Genomic DNA, 24,512 nt, shown 5'->3' with positions numbered 1-24,512 from the left:
ACCCAATTCACCATCTTCTTGGATGTGTGTCATAACATTTCAAATCTATCAAAAAATAGTTTGGGACTCATCCACCAACCCTACTAGTACAACTTTAAGCCTATTCGCCAATATCTTGGTAATGACCTTATAAAGGACATTACAACAAGAAATTAGTCTAAACTAGCTAAGCATTTCCAGGTGAGGAACCTTTGGAATGAGGCTAATGATGGTAGAATTAAGCTTCCCTAAAGTCGGCATGTGGCAAAAAAACTCCTAATAGTTTCTTCCACATCAGAGATTACCACGTCCTAGGCTTGCTTAAAGAATTTGGCAATAAACCTATCAGGCTTAGGTGTTTTATCATCAGTCATACCAAACAATGACTGCTTGACTTCTTTAAGGCTCATCATAGCAGTAAGCCCTATCCACTGGTCTTGTGTTAGCTGCCTATCCACAAAGGGAGCAACTTCCATAGGATGCAAACATTCCAAGTGAGTACTACTTCCCAAGAGTTGTTAACAGTAGGATAAAATGATGTCCACTACCTCTTCCTTAGATTATGCAATTGAGCCATTAGACCTTTAGAGGTTGAAAACATGATGATTATTTTGCCAAGCCATCATAGTTTGGAAAAAAAAGCAGGAGCATCGATCCCCCATTTGTAGAGCACTTAACTTGCGCTCGAAGACAAAAAAATTCTAATTCATGAGATAAAACAGCCATATAGTCCCTGCTTAACTCCAACTTTCATTGATGAAGGACAAAATCTTGAGGGTTATTTAGAATACCTTGTTGCACAATAGCCAATCTACCCTAAAGATCCATGACTTTTTTAGAAACATGACCTTTGGTGCTATTAAGTTGTTTTATGACACCTTTTACCATCTTGAGCTCTTGCACTAGCTAGAACATGGGGGACCCCTTCACCCGCATATTCCAACTCTTGGTCACTCTAACCAAAAATAGATGATAATAAGCCAAGTGTTATTCCTAAGGCCATCAAGCAAGTTAACCACCACAGGATTATGAAATTTCATTTCATTATGTCATTTGTACTATGAAATTTGAAATTCCAATTTTGTTTGTTTGGATAATTGTTGGAACCATTGGAATTTAAGACCAAATTCACTAGGTATTCCCATAAAAAAATCATTCTTGTTCTAAAGTCAAAGAATAAAATAATATGAAATTTTAAATGAAAGAGTTTAAATTTAAAAGGATATATTGCACTTAGATTCTACCTCATTTGGGTTATTCTATAAAGATTTTAAGGGTATTTATGGTTTTAATTTTTTTGCTTAGATACTTTCTTAATTACTAATTCAATTAATTAAACCTTAATTAAGTTAATTAAATGATAATTAAGTAAATTAAAATTAAATTTAATCAAACAAAATTAAAAAAACAAAAATTGAAAGAAACCTATAATGTCGGTTGTTCTAGTAGGTTCTAGAACATTGGTGGGACAAAGAACACACAAGAGTGGGATGAATTGGGTGCATTGAATATTTTTACAATGTTAAAAAATATGCATCAAGGCTGATTTGAAAAGATATATTTCATAATATAAAACGAGATGCAACAGTACAATATAAATTTATATGCATTAATATATTTTTCATAAAAATTATCCTAGACATGTTTCAGACATAGAATATATATAAAAATGTGATTGTATTTGAAAAGAGGAATAAGGAAACTCTTATACTAACAGCAATAATATTTTGTCTACTCTTTTATATTTTAACCTTCAAATGTCACAGAAAAATATGCATTCAAGAAGTATGCATGAAAGTAGTGATGTTAAAAAATCTTTTATGCTCGTAATGAAAATTGAAACTATTATACTTGAAACTAATGAGCTAAGTTCAAATATGTAAACACTGCATGGTAGGTGAAAAACTACACCATTAAAACATAAGAAGTAATTCACAAGACACAACAAATTATTGTGGTTCAGCTAATAAGCCTAGTCCATTACCTCATCTCCTCATTAAGAATTTAAAATATCCACTAAGAGATTAGCTTTTAAGGAATCAATTACAACCCATACACAATTTTTTACTAGTTTAACTGAAACCTCCATTTTTCATAAATTAAGTAAGAATCCCAACTTTTATAAGAGCAGTTGTAACCTCTATTTTTGCAAGTTAAGCAGCAACCTCTGCTTTTAAGGACAAAGCAACACAAATACATACATTTTACGGGTAGAGGTAGAACCTTTACAAACACTTGTTGGAAGATGAAATAAAAGTCAAGTTCACAACAAGAATTACCCTCAAAGAATAAGAAATATAGCACAGGAGAGAATAAACAAGAGAAGTGAAAATAATATAAATGGTCAAGCACTCCACTCTCATGTTCTTAATTTTTTATTCAAGAAGATCTTATGAGATTCGACTAGATAATGGCTTGAGGTGAAGGAATATGAGCATAAAAGACTATCACTCAAACAACATAGTTTGGCTTGAAAATAGATTTAGCTTGGTTGTGTCTATGTTTAGGTTAGCTCGACATTATCTTATAATCATAAGACAATGGCCTTTTGATCTCGTGCAACACTTGGCCTTGTTTTGAAACTTGAATTTAGCACATGTTATCTGCACATATTCACAGTTTCTTTTAATTTGACTAATAATAGTCAAATTAACTAAGAAAAATATGCATGTTATTAAGATAAAACATTTTGCACACAATAGATAAGCATATTTATCATTCTATTATAAGATAACATAATCATATCTCATAAAATGATGAAATAAAGGTCAAACGGTCGAAATTGTTCTCTCTGATATCTCTAAGTAACGGTTATAAAATTCAAAATATGCCAAACATTACTTGAGTACAAATTGTTGTTTAATCAACTAAGTTGCATCCTTACTCGAGTATTAATGTTTTGTAATAGACTATTTTTCATACTTACTTGATTACAAATTGCTTTTACATGATTAAAATATAATTTTGAGACAAAATTATAAAGCTTACTCGATTGAAAAGCTTTATTTACTTGAGTATATTAAAACTTTTACTCGATTGATATTTCAAGTACTCAATTACACTAAGGGTTTTGAGACTTGACGCGTTTTTGAAAGATACATACTTAATTACAAAATTTGTTTACTTGAGTACACTTAGATGATTACTCGATTATAAAGTTAAAATACTTGATTAATTTTGTTCAAATAGAAACTTGCATTGACTACTCAAGTACAAAACTTATTTAGTCGAGTATATATAATCTTTATCTGAATATACTATGATTTGTAATTGATTAAATCATAGTACAACTTATTTAGAACAACTTATTTGATTAAATCATAAGTACAAAACTTATTTAGAACAACTTTTGCTTACTCGATTGCAAATAATATTTATTTGATTAACATGATATACCCTATTTGATATTATTTTAAGATTTATCTAAAGAGAACACTATTCGAGTATAAAAGATTTTTACTCGAATAAAAGATTTAGTTTAGAAGATTACTTAATTACACATAACTTATACTCGATTATAGAAACCAACTTTCTAGCATAATATGAGTGATCACTATATTACTCAAGGAACAAGGATTTGTACTTGATTAAGAAAGTTGATTTACTCAATTGATATATATACATCACTCAATTACTTTCACTAATATATTTTCATTTTTAACACATTGCTTCGATCATCATCATTAACAGATATTATCCTAGATTCTTATCAATTCAAAACTTATCAGATTACTCAATAATGGTTTTGGGTAACCCACTGACGGTGAAGGTTCCAAAACCTACTGATGGTGAAATTGGAGAATGAACCAAAATTACAAAAACACAAAAAAAAAGGGAGGACTCGCTATTATTGTATCTTCTTTTTTATTGCTAGCATCATTCGTCTATTTTTTTTTATTGCCAAAGTTGTTAGACTTCTTTTTCATTGGACAATGAAGTTGCAAGTGAATGATGACAATTTTTTTGTCTTTTTCACCTATTCATTATTTTTTTTTTTGCTGATTTTTTTCTTCCTCTAGTTGATAAGTCTCCATCTTCTTGATCGATTCTTCCTTTTATTTTCAATGATTTCCCCTCCAAGCCTGACATTGCTTAATGGGTGATGGGCTCTCTCTAGAACTTATACCAATGATGGATTTCAAAAATAACTAATTCGCGATCGCTTGCATAGACGACATTGTTGGAGAACATGGATAAAAAGTAACACAATTGACGATATCTAGATATAAAATTTTTGACCCAATGACCATCTCTCTTTCTTTCTTCTCATGTTTTTCTTCTTCTAGTTGCCATAGGGCCATTGTCAGTAACCTTCGGTGTTAACTTTTTTTAATATTTTGTTTTCAATTTTATTTGGTTAAATTTAGTTTTAATTTTACTTAATTATTATTTAAATAACTTAATTTTACTTAATTAGACTTTAAATAACATAATTAGTAACAGAAAGGGTGCTTGAGTAAAAAATTTAAATCATGGGACCTATAAAGCTATTTTTAAAGTATAGGAGACATAGATCATAAAAAGATCCGCACAATTTACCCTCTTAAAAATCTTTATCCGAACAGAATTTGAAAAGGTTTTGAAAATAATATGTTTAATCTTCTTGTGTCAGTTTATGTGCTGCATTTGTTGGGAAAAAAATAATGATATTTAATTTTAAATTGGTAATGTCCATTTACAATAATTATTAAAATCAATACAAAATTATATTAAGTATTTTATGCAGTAAAATTACTAATTTGAATTTATTTTATGGACCAAATATCATTTAAGATCGAAATACGTTTGAGTCCCCAAGAAGATTAATGAACGTTTGAACAGGGCAATTGATCACTGTCCAGAAAGTGAGAAGGCTTCGCCGGAGACTGGAGATCTTGTAAAACTGCATGAGAAAGGCAGCTTCCGGCTCTGTACTGCCCTTCAAGTTCCACAAAATCTTCTCTTCTTCCAAGCTACATCTCTTCTCGGTTCCTCTTTACCATTTCCATTCTCATGTCGCCGTGCCTCTCCAACCGGCCAATGGAGAACTCAATCAGCAAAGGCTTGTTCAGCTACTCCAAGAGGGCTCAGGATCAGGAATCCGATCGTTGGAAGCAGTCAAGTCTGTCCACGCGCTCTCCATTACAATGGCGTCGGTTTTCCGACAACCTATCTTTCTTAACAACAATATCATCACGGCATATGCGACATCGGGTGACTTATTGGCTGCCCGTAAGCTGTTCGACGAAATGCTTCAACGGAACGTAGTGTCTTACAATGCGATGATTGGTGCTTATGCTCGTTACGGGAATGCAGAGGAAGCTTGGAAGTTATTTTCTGAGATGAGGGCTTGTGGGTTTGAGGCTAGCCAGCACACATTCGGGGGGCTTTTGTCGTGTGCTTCTTTGGATCTTTGCCAAGGGCTATACTTGCAGGCACTGACTATAAAAAGTGGGTTGCTTTACACAGATGCTTTTGCTGGAACTTCATTGTTGGGTCTGTTCGGGAGGCATGGGTTCTTAGATGAGGCCATTAAAGTTTTTGAAGAAATGCCTCACAAGAACTTGGTCACTTGGAACTCGATGCTTTCTTTGTTTGGCCATCATGGGCTTGCTGAAGAGTCTTTTTTTATGCTCCGTGAACTCATGAGGAGGGATGTGGCTTTGTCTGAATATTCTTACGTGGGTGTTTTATTAGCATTTGCTTCAGATCAGGATCTTGATTTTGCAGAACAAATACATGGTGTATTGATTAAAAATGGGTTGAATTGCGAAGTTTTAGTTGGAAATGCTCTGATAAGTATGTATGTGAAGTCCTGTGGGCCTCATGCAGCTGAGAAAATGTTTGGGGATGTTGTAGTTCGGGATACTGTGTCATGGAATACAATTATTGGAGCATTTGCAAAAAATGATAGGCCAGACAAAGCCTTGGATCTTTTCTTGAGAATGCATGGAGATGAAGTGTGGCCTAACCAGGCAACATTTGTTAATGTAGTTAACTCCTGTACCAGCTCGCATATTCTGATGTATGGAAAATTTGTCCATGCTAAAATAATCAAATACATGTTTGAATCTGATGTGTTTGTTGGCAGTGCATTGGTTGATTTGTACGCTAAACACGATGAGTTAGAAGATGCATATCATTGTTTCGGTGATATAGAGGAGAAGAATGTGGTTTCTTGGAATGCTTTGATTTTTGGTTACTCAAATAAATGCTGCCCATCCTCTGTTTCACTGCTACGAGAAATGATTCAGTCTGATTGTTGGCCAAATGAGTTTACATTTTCTTCTGCACTTAAATCCTCTTTCGTCATAGAGTTGCAGCAGCTTCATTCTTTAATCACAAAAATGGGTTACCACCAAAATGAGTATGTGTCATGCTCCCTCATCACATCATATGCCAAAAACGGCTTGGTATCTGATGCCCTAACCTTGGTTCCTGTTTCTGACACACCATTTTCTGTTGTCCCTACCAATGTAATTGCTGGAATTTACAATAGGACAGGTCAATATGATAGAGCACAGGACTTATTCTCTCTACTTGAGGAACCTGATCTTATATCTTGGAATATCTTGATTGCAGCTTGTTCTCGTAATGGTGATTACAAGGAGGTTTTCGAACTGTTTGGACATATGCAGGTAGCTTCCATTTATCCTGACAACTATACATATGTTAGCCTTCTGAGTGTTTGCACGAAACTTTGCAACTTCGCTTTGGGTAGTTCGCTACATGGCTATATCATAAAAACTCATTTTGAACGCTGTGACACATTTGTTTACAATGTGATGATAGACATGTATGGAAAATGTGGGAGCCTTGAGGGTTCATTGAAAATTTTCAATGAAATGACAGATAGAAACATTATCTCCTGGACTGCTATAATTTCATCACTTGGACTTCATGGTCATGCAGCCAAGGCATTACAGAGGTTTAGAGAAATGGAGGTGGTTGGGTTGAGGCCAGATGGAATGGCTTTTAAAGCTGTGCTTTCAGCATGCAGGCATGGTGGTCTGGTTGATGCAGGAAAAGTTCTTTTTATGCAAATGAGAACAAATTGGGGGATTGAACCAGACATGGATCACTATATTGTTATGGTGGACTTATTGACCAGACATGGACATCTGAAGGAAGCAGAACAACTAATTGCTAGCATGCCTTTCCTTCCAAATTCCCTGATATGGCGTAGTTTCCTGGAAGGTTGTAATAGAAAAAAACACAGTGCACAGACTCTGGCACTGGAACATGTACACTTGGAATCCAGTGTATGAACTCATGGAAGTATTTATGATACTCTTCAAGGCTGATGACATGGCATTTTCATGCATTCTCTGATCTTCTGGCTTTAGTTCAAAAAGGTAAAGTTGAGATTTGTTCTGTAAAGGGAGTCTCGGGAGTCTCCAGTGCAGGAGGCTTCCTACTTTGTGGGGAATGAAATAGGGTCATCTTCATGCAGCCTTACCCTTGCTTTGTAAGTTCATCTTCTTAATTCTTGGAGTTCTTCTTTCTTTATTTGTGAGAAAACAACTTGTAGATAACTTAAACCAAACAACTTAAAAAGATTTCTTTACTCTATTCTCAAATGTGGGAATTTTTTCTGAAAATCAGATTCTTTGTTTTCCATCTCTTGTTTAATCATCTTTTAAATCTCACACTCTAAATTCTTCAAGTGAGGTTGATCCAGATTTTGAGCATAATTTCATTGAATTTCCATAAATAAATCATGCACTTCAATGGGTTAAATAAGGTCTGTCTGCCCATAATCTTTGTTACTCAAAAGGTGCATAATCTTCATCAATTGGCCTGTGAAGTTACAATTTTTTGGTTTTCTCTAAGAATACTATTCTAGTTTCCACAAAAAGTAATGCGAAATATGATTTATATTTTACTGAAAGCAGACTTATGTAGAAGTCAAAGCAACAACATGCCACCAAGTAACATGTCAGTCGGTCTGCCTTCCTGTGGTGCTAGTCCTTGCCAAGGTCTTTCCAACACCAAATTGGGTTTTCTGACTTTTTCAATTGAACAAAAGTAATCACAAGCCTTAATCTCACTTTTTCAATGAACACTTGAAAATCTAAGACCTGATAATACTCTGTCCTTCTCCGATGTTAGATGCATCTCAATATGTCCTTTCCATATCATGTTAGATAGGAAAGTCACCAAGTCCTAGTAGTGGTTTGTTAGTCCAAGTGAATGTAAGCCATTGCCATCGGGGGGAGTTATAAATTGTTAGATCTTTGATCTGACACTGAATTTTCACTGATCAGATGTGATCCGAGAAAATTCTATAAGGGAATGGAAAGAAACAGAGAGGGAAATGAAGAGAGATAGGGAGAGAGAGAGAGAGAATTGGTGAGGGAGAATGCAGATCAATTTCAATTGAATTTCTAGATGTCTCTAGGTGGCTAGGATCAGTCCTTTATATACTGATTCCCTACACCTCAAATCCCACCAAAACTGAAAAGAGTACAATTGCATATAACCTTTTCTAGGTATAAGTCACATCATCTATAACTACCCTCACATGTAAGTCACCCAAGCTGTTAGAACATGACAAATTCCCCCTTGCTTGAAAAATTTCTTGCCCTCAAGAAATGTTTAGTTGGCTAGCTGCTTGCGGAAACTATCAAAGTAGATCAGGCAAATATTCCTAGGTATTTTAATCATGGTGAAGGTTGGACATACTTGTATGATAGAGGCTCCCTGCTTGTATATAACCCTCCGGTCCAATATAGCACTCGGCTCTGTAGTAACATTAGCTTCCTTATTGATTTGGGGTAAAGTAGGGTTTACTTGCTGTGTTCTTACTGATCTCTTGAGTAAAGAGACATGGAAAACGGGATGGATTCATGAATCTTCTGGTAACTGAAGTTTATAAGCCATATTTCCCTCCTTAGCTAGTATAGGAAATGGCCCATAGTACCATGGGCTCAACTTGGTCACCTGGCCTTGTGCGGCAACCTTAAGATGAGCAGGCCTGAGTTTTAGGTAGACTTCCTCCCCTATTGTGAACTCCCTTTCACTTCTTTGATCCGCAAATTGCTTCATGCGATTGTGTCCCGTGGCCAACTCTTTCTTTGGTTGCTATAGGACTTGTTGCCTCTGCTCCAAATAGGACTTAACTGTAGCTATTGTAGTATGCTCCCCCACTACAGGAAGTAGTAGTGGTTTATAGTCAAATAAAGCTTCAAACAGGGACCTTTTGAGCAAGTTATGGTGGCTGGAATTATACCACCACTGTGCAAGTGATATCCACTTGTGCCAGCTCTTGGGATGAATGAAGCATAGGCAACGTAGGTAAGTCTTTACACATTAATTCACCTCACCCTCTCTGTCTGCCCATTCGTTTGAGGGTGGTAGGTTGTAGACATTTTGAGTTAACTCCCAATGATTGCATCAACTATTTCCAGAGCAAGCTAGTAAATATCTTATCTCTATCAGAAATTATGGATTAGGCAATCTCATGTAACGTCACCACTTGATCCAAAAAAGTCCTTGCCACTTCCTGTGCTATATAGGGGTGAGTGAGGCTCAAGAAATGTGTAAATTTTGTGAATCGATCTACCATGACCATGATACCATCCTTGCCCTTAGATTTAGGTAACTCTTCTATAAAATCCATTGTCGCACTATCCCATGCTTGTGTAGGTATAACTAGGGTTGTAACAAGCCCAGATAGGCCACAGTCTCATATTTGCACCTCCTACATGTGTCACAAGCCATTACAAAATCTGTCACAAAATTTGTAACAAGCCCAGAAAAGCTATTTCACCTTATAGTATGTGTTTTGGATTCCCGAGTGTCCCCCCAAGGGGAATTCATGGAGTGAGTGTAGTATTTTCTTCTGAAGTGGCTCATAGTTCCCAATCATTAGCCTCCTATGATATCGAATCACCCCTTTGGTGAGTGTGTACCTTGGCCTTCCATTGGGATCCAATATTAGTTGTTCCAACAACTCCTTAATTTTCTCATCTCCTTCATAATTGGTCATCACCACCTGATACCAATTAGGGGTTATGACTGTAATGGTTGTTGAGGATCCTTCCTCGTGGCATCTAGACAGAGTATCAATGGCCATATTCTTGCTTCCTTTCTTATATTGTATGATATAGTCTAAGCCCATCAGTTTAGCTATTCCATTCTTTTGTAAGTGCGTATGAAGCCTCTATTGTAGCACAACTTTAGACTCTCATAATCCATTTTAATTATGAATTGACTCCCTTCTAGGTAGTGCCTCCATTTCTCTGTAGCCATTAAGCCAACCAATAGCTCTTTCTCATTGATACTGTAATCCCAGTCTTTGGCCTCACACAATCAATCTCTCAATCCACAAGAACAGTAGGAAACACTCCACACACGAAAGAGAAAACACATAATATAGAAAAGAACAAACACACACAAAAAGTCAAGATTTTATCCTGGTTCAGTTCTCCAAATGAAGAACCTACGTCCAGAATTCTTTTGGCCTTTCTTCCACTATCTTGAAAACACAGTAGATGATTACATGCATTGCTCATAGTTCTCTCATAGCCCTATACACGCAGGCTATACAGAATTTTGAGATTACAAAGCCAAACTACTTTTCTCTCACACACAAGACATACTCAATCTCTTCCCGCTTAAGATAGAAAAATCAATGTCTCGAATAAGACCCCCTATTTATAATACATAAGGAGTGGACATTACAAGGTAACAAATTGGCTGTTATAATAGCCGTTACAATACTAACCAATCTTTTAGAAACTAAACCTTGAAATACAAAATACATCCCTGGCCAATATCCTCCTGAGACTTTTAACTAATCTAAGACAAATGATTTAACAAATTCTCCACCCATTTGAGTTAGATTAGGCTTCCTCAGGATTGCTACTTGCACCTTCCCATACTGCCATGCTCTTCTTTACTCAACATCTTGAATTACTTGCAGTATCTTCATGCAATGCTTTAGCTTTGCGATAGGTACAACTTTTGTAAACATGTCAGCTACATTCTCTTCACCTAAAACTTTGGTTAATATAACATCTTGTTTTTCAAATATTTCCCTAATGAAGTAGAGCCTAATGTCTATATGCTTAGTCTTTTCGTGGTGAGCTTGGTTCTTTGACAATTGTATGGCACTTTTAATATCACACATCAAAGTGGCTTTCACATCAGACCCTAGGAGCTTGCTAACTAGACCCTTAAGCCACATAGCTTCTTTTATAGCTTTCGATACAGCTATGTATTCAGCTTTGGTTGTAGATAAAGTCATCACATGTTGGAGGCTTGATTTCCAACTGATTGTTGAGTTCCACAACTTAAATACATACTCGGTTGTGGATCTCCTTTTGTTTAAATCAGCAGCATAGTCTGCATTCGAGAACTTGATGATGCTAGCTAGTTCTCCTATGTTTACTCCACCATAAGACAAAACAATGTTATATGAGCCCTTTGGATACCTAAATGCCCATTTTACGGCATTCCAGTGGGTTTTACCTGGGTTTGCCATAGACCGACTTACAACACTCATTGCATGAGCTAAGTCAAGCCGAGTACACACCATACTATACATTAAGCTTCCCATAGCACTTGAGAATGGGAAATTTTCCATTTCCTTCATACTCTCTTCATCCTTGGGAGATTGATTCGAGGACAACTTAAAATGAGAGGCAAATGGCACATTCACTGCCTTAGCATTTGCCATTGCAAACCTAGATATCAACTTTTCTAGATAGGATTTTTGAGATAGATAAATTTTCCTTTGTTGTTTGCTTCTAGAGATTCCTATCGCTAGAATTTTCTTTGCTTCACCTAGTTCTTTCATCTCAAATTCAGATTTTAATCTTAGTTTTAGTTGTTGAATCTCTTGGTCGGATTGACTTGCTATGAGCATGTCATCAACATAGAGAAGCAAGTAGATTGAGATTTTAGGTGAGATATTGAAATATATTCCTTGAACTTGAGTAAAACCCTTAAACCAACCTAGCCTTATACCTAGGTTTAAGGTTATCTTAGCACCTTTCTTTATTTTGTAAAGCCATTTACAACCCACTATACGCTGTCCTTTTGGCTTATCAACCAGATCCCCAGTCTAGTTCTTCCTTAAGGATGCAATTTTTGACATCATGGCTTCTATCCACTTTTTTTATTCTTTAGAGGCCATTGCCTCTTCTTAGGTCAGGGGTTCATCTCCTACACTTTTTGATGCACTTGATAGTGTATATGCCACCAAGTTTGAGAAGCCATATCGCTGGGGAGGCCTTCAGGTCCTTTGCTGCCTGTCCTTAGCCACATTGTATCTAGATGTGTCTGGTTGATCTCCTAGGTAGAGTCTGCATCACTACCTTCTTCACTCTCCTCATATTGAGTTGAGTTCTAGTCTTGATTCTCTTCCTGGACCTGATCATCTAGATCCTAATCGTTTTTAGATGCTTCTTGGGTGTTTTCAGACACTACTCCTTTAATTTCCACATCTATGGACTTAGCATTTTCCCCTAAGATTGGTTGGCTTTCCTTATTTCTTGTTTTCATGGTAGAACCTTCATCAAATGTCACTTCTCTTGTGATTATTGCTCTTGGCCGTTCTGGTTCAAAGTTCCATAATTTGTAGCCTTTTACACCAGTGGAGTATCCTGTGAATAAGCATTTCTTGGCCCTAGGTTCTAGCTTGCCTTGCTTCACATGAGCATAGGTTTAGCATCCAAATACCCTAAGGTGACTTAGAGTTGGCTTATGCCTTGTCCATCTTTCATAGGGGATTTGAAATTCAATGGCACCTGATGGTGACCTGTTTATCACATGGGTTGCAGTTGAAACTACCACTCCCCATAATGACTTAGGCATATTTGCATGGAAGCACATGCATCTTACCCTTTCCAATAGGGTCCTGTTCATTCTTTCGGCCAACCCATTTTGTTTAGGGTTACCTGAGGCAGTCAAGTGTCTAACAATCCCACTATCCTTGCACATTTGGTTGAACTCCCTATTGCAAAATTCAAGCCCATTATCAGTTCTTATAGTTTTGATAGACCCACCCTTTTGGTTCTCTACCATCTTTTTCCATGTCCTAAATGCCTCAAAGGTATGATCCTTTGTTTTTAAGACATAAACCCATAACATTCTAGAGTAGTCATCAATGATTGATAGGAAATACTAAGAGCCACCATGGGTTAGGGTTTGAGCTGGCCCCCACAAATCCAAGTGAATATAATCTAGGGGTGATTTAGATGAATGAATGGCTGTCTTGCTAAACTTTACTTTGATAGCTTTGCCATAGATACATGACTCACATTTACTTAGTCCAGTAACTTAACCATGCCCTAAAATACCTTGCTTGGCAAGTTCCTTGAGCCCTTGCTTAGTTATGTGTGACATCCGTAGATGCCATTGCCTTGCCTGTTTTTGGCATAGTTCTGAAAGGCGAGAGGCGCAGCGAGACGCAAAGGGTCTTGGAGCCTGAGGCGCGAGGCGCACGAGGCGAGGCATACCTTTTAGAAAAAAAACAATAGTATAAACTATAAAGAGAGAGCAGCAACCAGCAAGAGAAATTAAGCAAGAATGCAAGAAATAATCAAATAAAAAACAAGTAAATAACTCACAAGATAGGAGGCAAACTCACAAGAAGAGGGGAGGTTGGAATGGAACCGAGATTGGCAGCTACTGCTTAACAACTTGGACTTGAAGAGCAGCAGACTACTTAACAACTTGAGAGGAAATTAATAAGATAGGAGGCTGGCCGAGCTGGAGAGGAAATTAACAAGATAGGAGGTGGGCTTGGCTGGGGAGGAGAGGAAGAGAGGAGGCAGGCGCGGTTGGAGAGGAAAGGAAGAGGAAGATCAGGCCGAACTGGAGAGGAGAGGAGGGGGTTGTAGCTGGAGAGGAGAGGAAGAAGAAGATTAGGCCGAGCTGGAGAGGAGAGGAAGAGAGGAGGGGGTCGCGGCTGGAGAGGAGAGGAAGAAGAAGATCGGGCCGAGCTGGAGAGGAGGAAGAGATGAGGGGGTCGCGGTTGGAGAGGAAGAAGAAGATCGGAGACGCTGGAGAGGAGGAAGAGAGGAGGGGGTGGCGGTTGGAGAGGAAGAAGAAGATCGGAGAGGCTGGGGAGGAGGAAGAAAGGAGGGGGTCGCGGCTGGAGAGAAAGAAGAAGATCGGAGAGGCCGGAGAGGATGCGGGCGAGGAAGAAGAAGATCGGGAGAGGCTGGAGAGGATGCATGTGAGGAAGAAGAAGATCGGGAGAGGCTGGAGAGGATGCATGTGAGGAAGAAGAAGATCGGGAGAGGCTGGAGAGGATGCAGGCGCTGCTGGATGCTGGAGTCGGGAGAGGCTGGACCAATTGGGCTGCTAATTTTAATTAAAAGACCTAAGTTTCATGTGGCGCGCAAGGCTAGGGCCTCGCCAAAACCGCCTCGCCTCGACCCAGGTGAGGCGCCAAATTGGCGCCTTGCGCGCCTTTGATAACTATGGTTTTTGGACATTGCTGCTTGCTATTGCAGCTTCACCACTCAAGGTGGTTGCTTGCAAAGGTATATGCCATTCTGTAGCACTGCCTTCATGCATACTAGGGATCCCTTTGATATTTTCTTATAACATCCCGCATCGAGCGATAGGAAGGACCGGAATAACTTACCCTGATGGGGCTACGCGAACTTCTCAGGGGGTCACCCATCATTGAACTTTCCCAGCTCAAGCACGCTTAACCCTGGAGTTTCTTGCCTACATTCAGCCCAAAATGTATCCAGCTGGTGTTGTTTCCTTCCTTACTTATTTTCGATATATACTATCATTCTCTGGGCTCTTGGGGTATTACATTTTTAATACTACACCCGCACCCTTAAATTTAAGGCCATTCCTATCCAACTCACCAAGAGAAATTAAGTTTCTGTTGAGTTCTAGAATGTGCCTCACTACAGTGAGGGTTTTATATGATTCATCATGCATTTTCAGCATTATATCACCAATCCCTAATACTTTACACTCATGGTCATTGCCTAGTAAGACCTTTCCCCCATTTATTTCTTGATAATTAAGTAGCCAATGCTTCTTAGGGGTCATGTGGTAAGAGTAGCCGGAGTCCATAACCCAATCATTAGACTCGGCTCTTTTTGAAATTGCCAGTGCATCAACACTGTCATACTCAAATTCACACACATTTACACCCCCATCAGCATTCTCCTTATCGAGAAAGTCCTTTTTCTTGGGGTAATGTCTCTTAATGTGGCATTTTTCATGACAATGGTAACATCTTATAGGATTCTTTCTTGTCCTAGACCTCTACCTAAATTTTCCCCTACCTCTATGGTCTCTCTTAAAGCTTCTAGATCTTATGGTCAAGACATCCCCTGTGGAGGATTTTCCCTCCACCTCGCTCCTTAAATCCTTAGAATTTAAGGCACTTATCACATCCTCTAGTGTTAAGGTGTCTCTTCTGTGTTTCAAGATGTCAACAAAAGTCTCATAAGACTTAGGTAAAGAATGGAGCAGGACTAAAGCCTTGTTCTCATCATTGTATTTGACATCTATGTTTTCAAGATCTAAACAGAGTTTATTAAACTCATGTGATCTTGAAGTCTTTGATTATCATGCATTTTAAAAATAAAGAACATAGCCTTTAGGTAGAGACGGCTGGAAAGGGACTTTGTCATGTAGAGACTCCAGCTTGAGCCAAATCTCTGTTGCCGTCTTCATTTTGGACACCTCCCTTAAGACCTTATCATCGAGGCTTAGAATTACCATATTGTAGGCCTTCTTGAGGATATCCTTCTTCTGTTCTTTTGTATAGGTTTTGGGCATTTTAGATTCTCCTTCTAGTGCCTCTTCAAGGCCAATATTGCCAAGGAGAGTACTTATCTTCATCTTCCAGAGGGCAAAGTCGTTTTGCCCATCAAACTTCTCAATGTCGTGCCTTGAGACAAATGAAGAAGATGTTAGACTGGAAGGATTATGACACACACCAAGAGGGGGGGTGAATTGGTTATTTTAAAAACTTGATAGAACTTTAAATCCTTTTTATGGAAAATTCGATGCAAGTGAGGATTATTGAAATGCTTGAAATAATAAATGAAATAAAAACACAAGCAAGAGATGAATACAAGGATTTATAGTAGTTCGGTTTAACCTAAGCCTAATCCACTACCTTAGTTCATTACTAAGGATTTTCCAAACAGTCCACTAAAACCCTCTACTTAAACCAAGTAGGTTCTCTAGTCCAAGACTAGGAATTTACAATCTCCTACTGGTACAAGTTGGCCCTCTACCTACACAAGTTAGGAAAAACAAGAAATGTAGAATATGAGAGAATCTAAGAGATGAATCTCTTAGTTACAATGTCTCTCAAAATACAAACAAAGCTTAAATGAATGTATACAAATTAATATCAAAGCCTTGAAGAGAGAAAAATAAAGCACGATGCCATGATCAACTGCCCTTATCAATTCCCTTTTCGTGAGTTTCTTGATTTCTTGAAAGGCGCGACACCTGTTGTGATACTAGATTGTAATCCCAGTCTTCAGCCTCACATAATCAATCTCTCAATCCGTAAGAACAGTAGGAAACACTCCACGCACGAAAGAGAAAACACAGAATATAGAAAAGAACAAACACACACAAGAAGAAGGGATTTTATCCTGGTTCAATTCTCCAAATGAAGAACCTACGTCCAGACTGCTTTTGGCCTTTCTTTCACTATCTTGAAAACACAGCAGATGATTACATGCACTGCTCACAGTTCTCTCACAGCCCTATTTTGAGATTACAAAGCCGGACTACTTTTCTCTCACACATAGCACATACTCAATCTCTTCCTGCTCAAGATAGAAAAATCAATGTTTCAAATGAGACCCCCATCCCCCTCGACCCCCTATTTATAATACATAACGAGACATTACAAGGTAACAAACCGATCGTTATAATAGCCGTTACAATATTAACCAACCTTCTAGAAACTAACCCTTGAAATACCAAATACATCCCTAATCAATATCCTCCCAAGCCTTTTAACTAATCTAAGACAAATGATTTAACAAATACTTAGCCCCAAGAGCTTGGGGGATAAGGCTTGGTTGAGGAATGCCAAAGGCCTTCCCTCCTGTATCAAAACTGCCCCAACTCCAGTGTTGCAGGCATCAGTCTCCAGTGTGAATGGTTTGTCGAAATTCGATAATCCCATCATTGGTGCTTTGCTCATAGCCTCCTTCAACTATACAAAAGCTATTTTAGCTTCCAGACCCTTTTAAACCCATCATTCTTCAACAACTCCGTCAAAGGCCTACTTATGATTCCATAATGTTTCACAAATCTCCTGTAGTATCCTATAAGCCCTAGAAACCCTCTCAATGCCTTTATGTTAGTAGGTCTTAGCCATGTAACCATTGTTGCCACCTTCCTTGAGTTGGTGCTCGCCCCTGCCCCAGAAATAACATGCCCAAGGTACTCCACTTGCCCTTGATCGAAGGCACACTTCGACCTCTTAATATACAGTTGGTTAGACTTGAGAATCTCAAATGTAGTTCTTAGGTGATCTAGGTGCTGGCTAAAGGTTTGGCTGTATACGAGTATGTCATCAAAAAAGACCAAGATAAATTGGCATAAAAATGGCTCAAATACTCAGTTCATTAGGGATTGAAATGTAGCAGGGGCATTGGTGAGCCCGAATGGCATCACCAAGAACTCGTAATGGCTGTGATGGGTTTTGAAAGCTCTCTTGGGAATGTCATCTGGTTTCATTCAAATTTGGTGATAAATTGAACGTAGGTCTAGTTTGGAGAAAATAGTGGCATCCTTTAGCTCATCTAGCAAATCTTCAATAATTGGTATGGGAAACTTGTTTCTAATGGTTAGGGCGTTGAGTTGACGGTAGGCAACGCAAAAATGCCATGATTCGTTCTTTTTCTTGACAAGTAGGAGAGGGGATGCATAGGGTCTTTGACTTGGTCTAATTAAGGATTTGTGCAACATTAATTTCTTTAACCATCTTTTCGATCTCCGTCTTTTGGTTTGGGGGATTACGGTAAGATCTAATGTTGATAGTGTTATGACCCTAGGACCAATGGAAGGGCAAAATTATAATAGGATTATAATAGTTTGTTAGGAGATATTTTGTAATTTGTTAGGAGCCAGCTATGCCTATAAAAGGGCTACTGTAAGAGGATGGGATTATCTTGTGAAATGAAATTGAATTCCCATTCTTTCTAATTCTCTCTATTCCTCTCTCGGTTCTCTCTAATTTCTCCTTCTCTTTCTATTGATTTATGTCCCTCCTTTAATTCTATCATTTTGATTTCTCCCCCTAATTCTAATCAAAACCCTAGCTAACCCTAGAAATGTGATAGATAGGCTTAGCATTGGGTTTAAGGTTAATGGAATGGTCGAATAATTGCTTAGGTAGTAGGAAGTGAGGTTCTACAAAGGGATCCTCAAATTCAGCCAATATTATATTAAGTAGGTGTAATTGGTGTACCTCCAAGTTGTTTCGTGTCTGAGTGTTGATAGCTAGCTGTAACTCCCCTTCTTGCTCCATGCTCTCCTCTGTCACATCCATAGTCTGAATGGAAAATAGTTCGGCAACTTGGGCCAATTTGTTCTTGAACATCTTTTGAAGTTTCTTTCAAGTGATCATCTTACAAGTCCCTATCTCTTTGCTGCCAGTAAGTGTAAGCTTCTTACCTTTCTTCTCAAAGGTTAATCACATCCTGTTCAAATCAAAGCTTATTAGGCTCACTTGTTTCATCCAATCCAACCCCAACATTATATCACAATCCCCCAGTTTTAGAAGCCTTAGGTCAGCCTCAAACGATTCCCCTTGCATCTCCTAGCGAAAACCTGCACAAGTTGAATTACTCAACACCTTATTGCCATTAGCCACAATGACTGTCAATGGTTGGGCTCTCGTGAGTCGACAATTTAATCTTTTAGCTGTACTTTCATCCAAAAAATTGTGGGTACTCCCACTGTCAATCAAAATCATAAGGCTACAATCTTGTACCTTCCCTTCAACTTTGATGATCTTGTTGTTGGCTAACCCCTTAAGAGCATGTAGGAAGATCTCCCCATTATCCTCCCCTTCTAATTCATTTGGTTCTTCTATTTCCTCTTCCTTTACCATAATTCCATCCTCCCCTTTAAGCAAGAGAAGTTGCCTTTCTTGCATTGATGTCCAGGGAAGTACCTGTCCCCACATTTGAAACACAACCCTGCTTGCCTTCTCTGTTCGATCATCTTTCCACCTTGCATTCCTATAGGGTTAGCAGGGGTGGGGATCATCACCCCTTTTGATCCTTGGTTCACCTTGATCATTTCCTTACCATACCCCTTATTCGCTTATGACATAATACTAATGATCATTCCCCTCAACTGTTGTCTCTGTTTCTTTATTATTGCTTCCACCATTAACTCCTATAGCCTAGCACTCTCGGTTGCTTGTTCCACTGTTCCAAGTTGTAGCATCTTCACCATGGGCCTCAACCTGCTCACGAAGTTGAAAACAGGGTATGCTTTGGAGAGGTGTGGGTTGAGATTGAGCATTAGGGACTTCAACTCCTCAAATTGGAGTTGGTAGGATTGTACTCCTCCTTGCTTAAGTTTGTTAAATTCTTCTACTACATCCATCCTATTTCTATCCCCGAATCTCTCACACAACTTTTCTGCAAATTCATCCCATGTACACCATCCCCTTACCTTCGACCAGCCTTGATACCAAGCACCCTCAGCATCATTGAAATAAGTAGCTGCCAAAGCCACTAGGAGTCTTTCTGGCACATTATACCAATTGAACATCTGTTTACACCTCCTCACCCACCCATGTGGGTTAACCCCATCAAACATAGGGATCTCTAATTTAAGCATCAGAAACCTTGGCTAATTTAGAACAACTAGTCCCTCTTGCCATCGTTCTACCACATTCTCCTCTACTTTTGTCAAATCCACCTCTATTTCTAAGGGGCTGGCATTTGTATTACCCATTCCATGTTTGATTAAGATTGGTTATGTTCTTTTTCTAGGAGGAAAGTCGAAGGAGATTCTTACCTGGTTTTGTCGAGTAAACATCACCACGAAACTCTGGAGCTAATCCCGGATCTGGTTTCCCTCCTCATCTCTAATTTGTGAGATCGCTCTATCCAATCTCCTTTTCAGTCCTTCCATGGAATTATCCATTTTCCTATCCATCGCCACGATCGCCTCATGGTTCCTGGTCGATCCAATCTCCCACAATTCCACTTGAACTTGCAGATCCGAAACAGTTGAATTGAACTGTTGTAGTTGTGACTCCAAATTCTTCATTTGCATCCCCTCCGCCATGGAGACTCCTTTGAATTCCCATTGGCCCGGGTCGAGCTCTGATACCAAAATTGTCATATCTCTAATTTGACATTGAATTCTCATTGATCAGATGTGATTTGAGAGAATTTTGTAAGGGAATGGGAAGAAATAGAGAGGGAAATGAAGAGAGAGATATAGGGAGAGAGAGAAAGAGAAATGGTGAGGGAGAATGCAGATCAATTTCAATTGAATTTCCAGATGTCTCTAGGCAGCTAGGATCAGTCCTTTATATACTGAATCCCCACGCCTCAAATCCTGCCAAAACTGAAAAGAGTTCGGTTGCATATAGCCTTCTCTAGGTACAAGTCACATCATTTATAACTACCCTCACATGTAAGTCACCCAAGCCGTTAGAACATGACATAGTACATTCAAGATCCAAACCAGTCTAGGGAAATCAGCCAAATGCCCCAGCATTAGTTCAATGGCATAATTCTCATACTAGGGTGCATGCAGCTCATGGTTTTGGACCGTTACATAGTTAAGCTAAGAGAGTCTGTCTCCAACACCATTTTGTGCCATCTTTGTTTTTTGACAGTTAGAAGTCCTCTCAAGCCAAAACAAAATAAAAAATAAAAATAAAAAAATGTCCTCTTGAGTAGCTATGATTTCAACAGAACATGCTAACTTCTTTGATATATTCATGTCCATGCTCCTAGGACTTGACCTTCATGGTTCCTTGCCACTAGTCCCCAAAAATCTTTTCCTTTTGACACAGCTACATTTATATTAAGTTTGATTACTCCTGGGGCAGGAGGGATTCGAGATTGTTAGCTTATGGACTGATTGCCACATAGTAGACACTTGGCCTGGTAGTAAGCCTTCTATAGCTCCCCGGAGCATCATTTTAAGCCTGTTGTGTAGATTACACTTCCAGTCTGATCTCCTAAATGCAGGGATGGGAATTTTGAGGATCCATTGCACTGTTTGAGCTGAAAACAACTCCTTCAATTTCTCTAATTAATTAGCTCTTGTAGACTTACAGGCATCTCTACACCAGGAAGCTCCTCTGGGTTTCGGGGGGCGGGGGAGTTAGGCATTGGGGTTATCCATGGATCTTTCCAGACATCAATGGATCACCCATTGCGTTGCAGCTTAGAAACACTCTCTTAAGTTATAACTTGCTTTGCCTTGAGGGGAGTTCTTCACATTGGGAGCTAGACCGAGAGCTTCCTACTTCCAAAAAATGTTTATTCTTGCAATACTTCAAGATCATAACTTTACTCCATGGGTTCCTTGGATCTCCTCCTTATTAATAATTTTCCATCCCTACTTAGCTAAAAGTCACTATTCATCTGGTTTAGACTATTGAAACCCAGACCCCCTTCAACTTGGGCTTGCAAAAGACACTAGAGCCAACCCTTCCCCCAATGAAATTCTTCAAAACTAACTACTAAGATGGACAAAACAAGCAATAATTAAGCAATCAAAGCAAGCTACCTACAACCTTCTGAACCCGAGGCTATCTTACCACCATGAGCATCCTGCTTACAAATTAGGTTCATTTAACTGCAAGATCATATGTGATCAATCACCACTTCTACCCCAATGGATTTTGCCCAAGTTGCTAATATGAGCATCTTCATCGCTTTTTCTGGGAAGACCGGAAGTGGGCTTTGCTTATAGAGTGCCCTTGTTGCCGAATGTTGCCACCTGAAATCTTTTAGTGATAAGTAATTGGTTTCCATGTCAAGAATTAGGGTACTGATTGGAATTTGCTAATTAAATTTCATGTGGCGATATGTGTTTGAGAAAAACTTGATCCAGCGGATAATCCAACTGCAGCAGAACATTGGTGTTCCTTTTGGCTGTATCTGGACTTTGGTGAATTGCAGGCATCTGATTAGCTGCAAACAAGAATACAGAGCCACACTGTTCTGTGAAACCTATGTGATGAGAGCATATATATGCTGTTTGTCCTTGACATGGGGGCCAAAGTAGAGTGATATTTTTGTTTCTGAATGCATTTATATTCTTCATCCTTCTATTTCTCTGATATGTGTGATCAAATATGTGTGTGTGTGTGTGTTTGGTTGGTGGTGGGGGTTCAGTGCATGGGTAGCTTATAATTGATAGGCATTGATAAGAGGTTCCATTCTCTTATCTTCGAACTTTGTTGTGTTTCCGTTAGCAGATAGTTTTCTCTTATCTTCGAACTGAGTTATTTGTTTATTTTCAGGAAGGATAGATTCTCCTCATGTAACATGGAAGGCATTATTGTCTGTTGGGTAAGCCAAAGATTCCCATATACCTAGTAATTCTTTCTCTTTCTATGTTCTTGTCATAGACTGTCCTCAAGTGACCCTTCAAAATATCTACATCTGAATTGTCAATTATCTGTGGCGACTTGTGAAAAACTGCAGCTTGGTTTAATTAATGAAGCATCCCATGTTATGTTCTGTTAGTTTAAAGCTCATACTACCAGACATGCTCCTGGCTGGCTTTGTTTTTAGTTTAATACATCTTGTAGCTTCACACATTTACCTAAATTTCATTTTATGTCATAATTTAGTTGAACTTGCACTTGAACCCCGGTAATAAGATTTTTGCATCTAACATAATAGTATATACGATACTCTTTAAAAATGGCATTATAGTGCATAAAACTCTTTGTTACGCGGGCTGGAGAGTGCTTTTAGTGTGTGTGTTTTTTTAAGTAAAGATTCATAGAATACAGCAAAAACACTAGGGTACAACATAGCGAAGGCAAAAACTAGATCTCTTGCTACACAACCAGTTGATGACCTAGCAGAGGAATATCTAACGAAGTTGAGGGTGGGCCTATCCTTTGATCCTCTATACAGTGCTCTACAACTCTGCAAATGATGTTATTTGAACTTGCGTTGGGATAGGGATAGGGATATTTCAAATGATGTTATTTGAACTTTGCACTTTGAAATGCTCTCTCTTTTGTAATGACGCCCGTGTGAGCATCATTTGAAATTTCCTCTATATATAATTTTTTTCGGGTTCAAATTCGAGACGAATTTGTACTCAAATTCAAATGCTTTTAATAAAAATATATCTAAACAATGAATTTGAAATATCAAATGAGTTTCAACAATAAATCTGGGATGGGTTTGTCGTTTTTTCATTGTCGCCTTCATATCTTTCTTCTATGTATATATGTATATATATATATATATATCCTTCTCCTGAGATTGACAAGTGGGAAAGATTTATATTAGGTTGACAACAAAGAGCTGTTTAAAAGTGAAGTTTGGCTCTTGGGACCATGAGAAGTCCTCCATGTATAGAAGAAGAATAAATAAAGGTTGAATAACATGGAGGCAACTGTATAAGCTGAGTGAGACGTGTCATCGTTATCTCACCTTAGTTCCTTTTGGGGAGTGGCTGTCTGAATCTGAATATACCATGCATGTCCATGTGGGTCTGTCGAATATTTTTTTTATACGTGGCGATTCGTTTTGTTGTTGAACAAATTAAGAAGATTATCTCCATTGCACAAATCCTCTCCCCATTAAACAAATCCTTCACTTTCAGCGGCATTTGATTTCATTTGCTTGCTTTCCTTTCCTTTCCTTTCTTTTAAGTATGGCTTATAATTAGCACCGCCCAACCATTCACATGAAACGAAAAGAGTTGCAGACCAACAACAACGATCAGGATCAACCATATTTGACAAAGTAGAGAGTGATTCAAACAGGAATAGACACATAAGGGAAAGGATATTCAAGTGATAATACGTATATTACTACTTTGGATCGAAGGATTTTAAATGATATGATTTTAATTTTTTTATTTGAAATAATTGAATTTTAATTTTCCTTTTTTACTAATTTCTAATTTTGTCTTTTGAAATGACATCTGTACGTGCATGTAGATGTCATTTCAAGCCTTCCTATTTGTTGGGTTTAAATTTAGGATGGATTCAAGTGTGGCTAAACAATAGATTTCAAATTTCAAATGAGGAAAATAACCCAATTCAAATGCAATTTTAAGGAAAATGAGTACACCATTTTGTTTTTTAAAGTTTTAAAAAATATTCTAGTGAATTTTACATTTTTGGATTGGAGACTTAAAACTGACAATAAAAAACGATATAAAGTCACCATCACAAGAGAGATGAAATTTAGGATAGAAAAACTCTAAAGAATTGACAAGATCGCAAAGAATCGTATAATCCTACGAGAATAAATAAAAGAAAACCTATCACATGAACCTCTAGTCTAAAACATAAAACAAAATACATATGAACATTGGATGTGGGTACCATTGCTAGCAAAACCAACAAAAAGCAGTCA

General features: G+C 38.1%; 2 protein-coding genes across 2 annotated transcripts; one reads left to right on the top strand and one right to left on the bottom strand.

Moving 5' to 3' along the window:
* Positions 1–4,861: 4,861 nt before the first annotated feature.
* LOC127792480 (pentatricopeptide repeat-containing protein At3g58590) lies at positions 4,862–22,790 on the top strand (the record flags this gene model as incomplete). The annotated part of the gene is given in 2 exon segments (XM_052322979.1): positions 4,862–7,426; positions 22,427–22,790. A coding segment is annotated over 1 exon segment (2,361 nt). The 3' UTR covers positions 7,227–7,426; positions 22,427–22,790.
* On the bottom strand, positions 15,520–19,078 carry LOC127791622 (uncharacterized). The gene is made up of 4 exons (XM_052321604.1): positions 18,914–19,078; positions 18,389–18,472; positions 16,723–16,733; positions 15,520–15,835 (listed from the first exon to the last, which is right to left on the bottom strand). The coding sequence occupies exons 1-4, from the start codon at positions 19,076–19,078 to the stop codon at positions 15,520–15,522; spliced, it is 576 nt and encodes a 191-aa protein (XP_052177564.1).
* Positions 22,791–24,512: the final 1,722 nt, after the last annotated feature.

The sequence above is a fragment of the Diospyros lotus genome, chromosome 15, assembly GCF_014633365.1.
Source record: "Diospyros lotus cultivar Yz01 chromosome 15, ASM1463336v1, whole genome shotgun sequence".
NCBI classification, from domain to species: domain Eukaryota; kingdom Viridiplantae; phylum Streptophyta; class Magnoliopsida; order Ericales; family Ebenaceae; genus Diospyros; species Diospyros lotus.
The sequence above is the reverse complement of the archived record's forward strand: the minus strand, read 5'-3'. Positions and strand labels throughout refer to the sequence as shown.

What these genes read in the sequence shown, in the direction of transcription:
- LOC127791622 (XM_052321604.1), bottom strand. Translation starts at nt 19,078, where the DNA reads ATGCAAGAAAGGCAACTTCTCTTGCTTAAAGGGGAGGATGGAATTATG. An exon ending in TCATCAAAGTTGAAGGGAAG is followed by an intron (nt 18,473 to 18,913) that starts GTACAAGATTGT and finishes TTTTCCATTCAG; the next exon opens with ACTATGGATGTGACAGAGGA.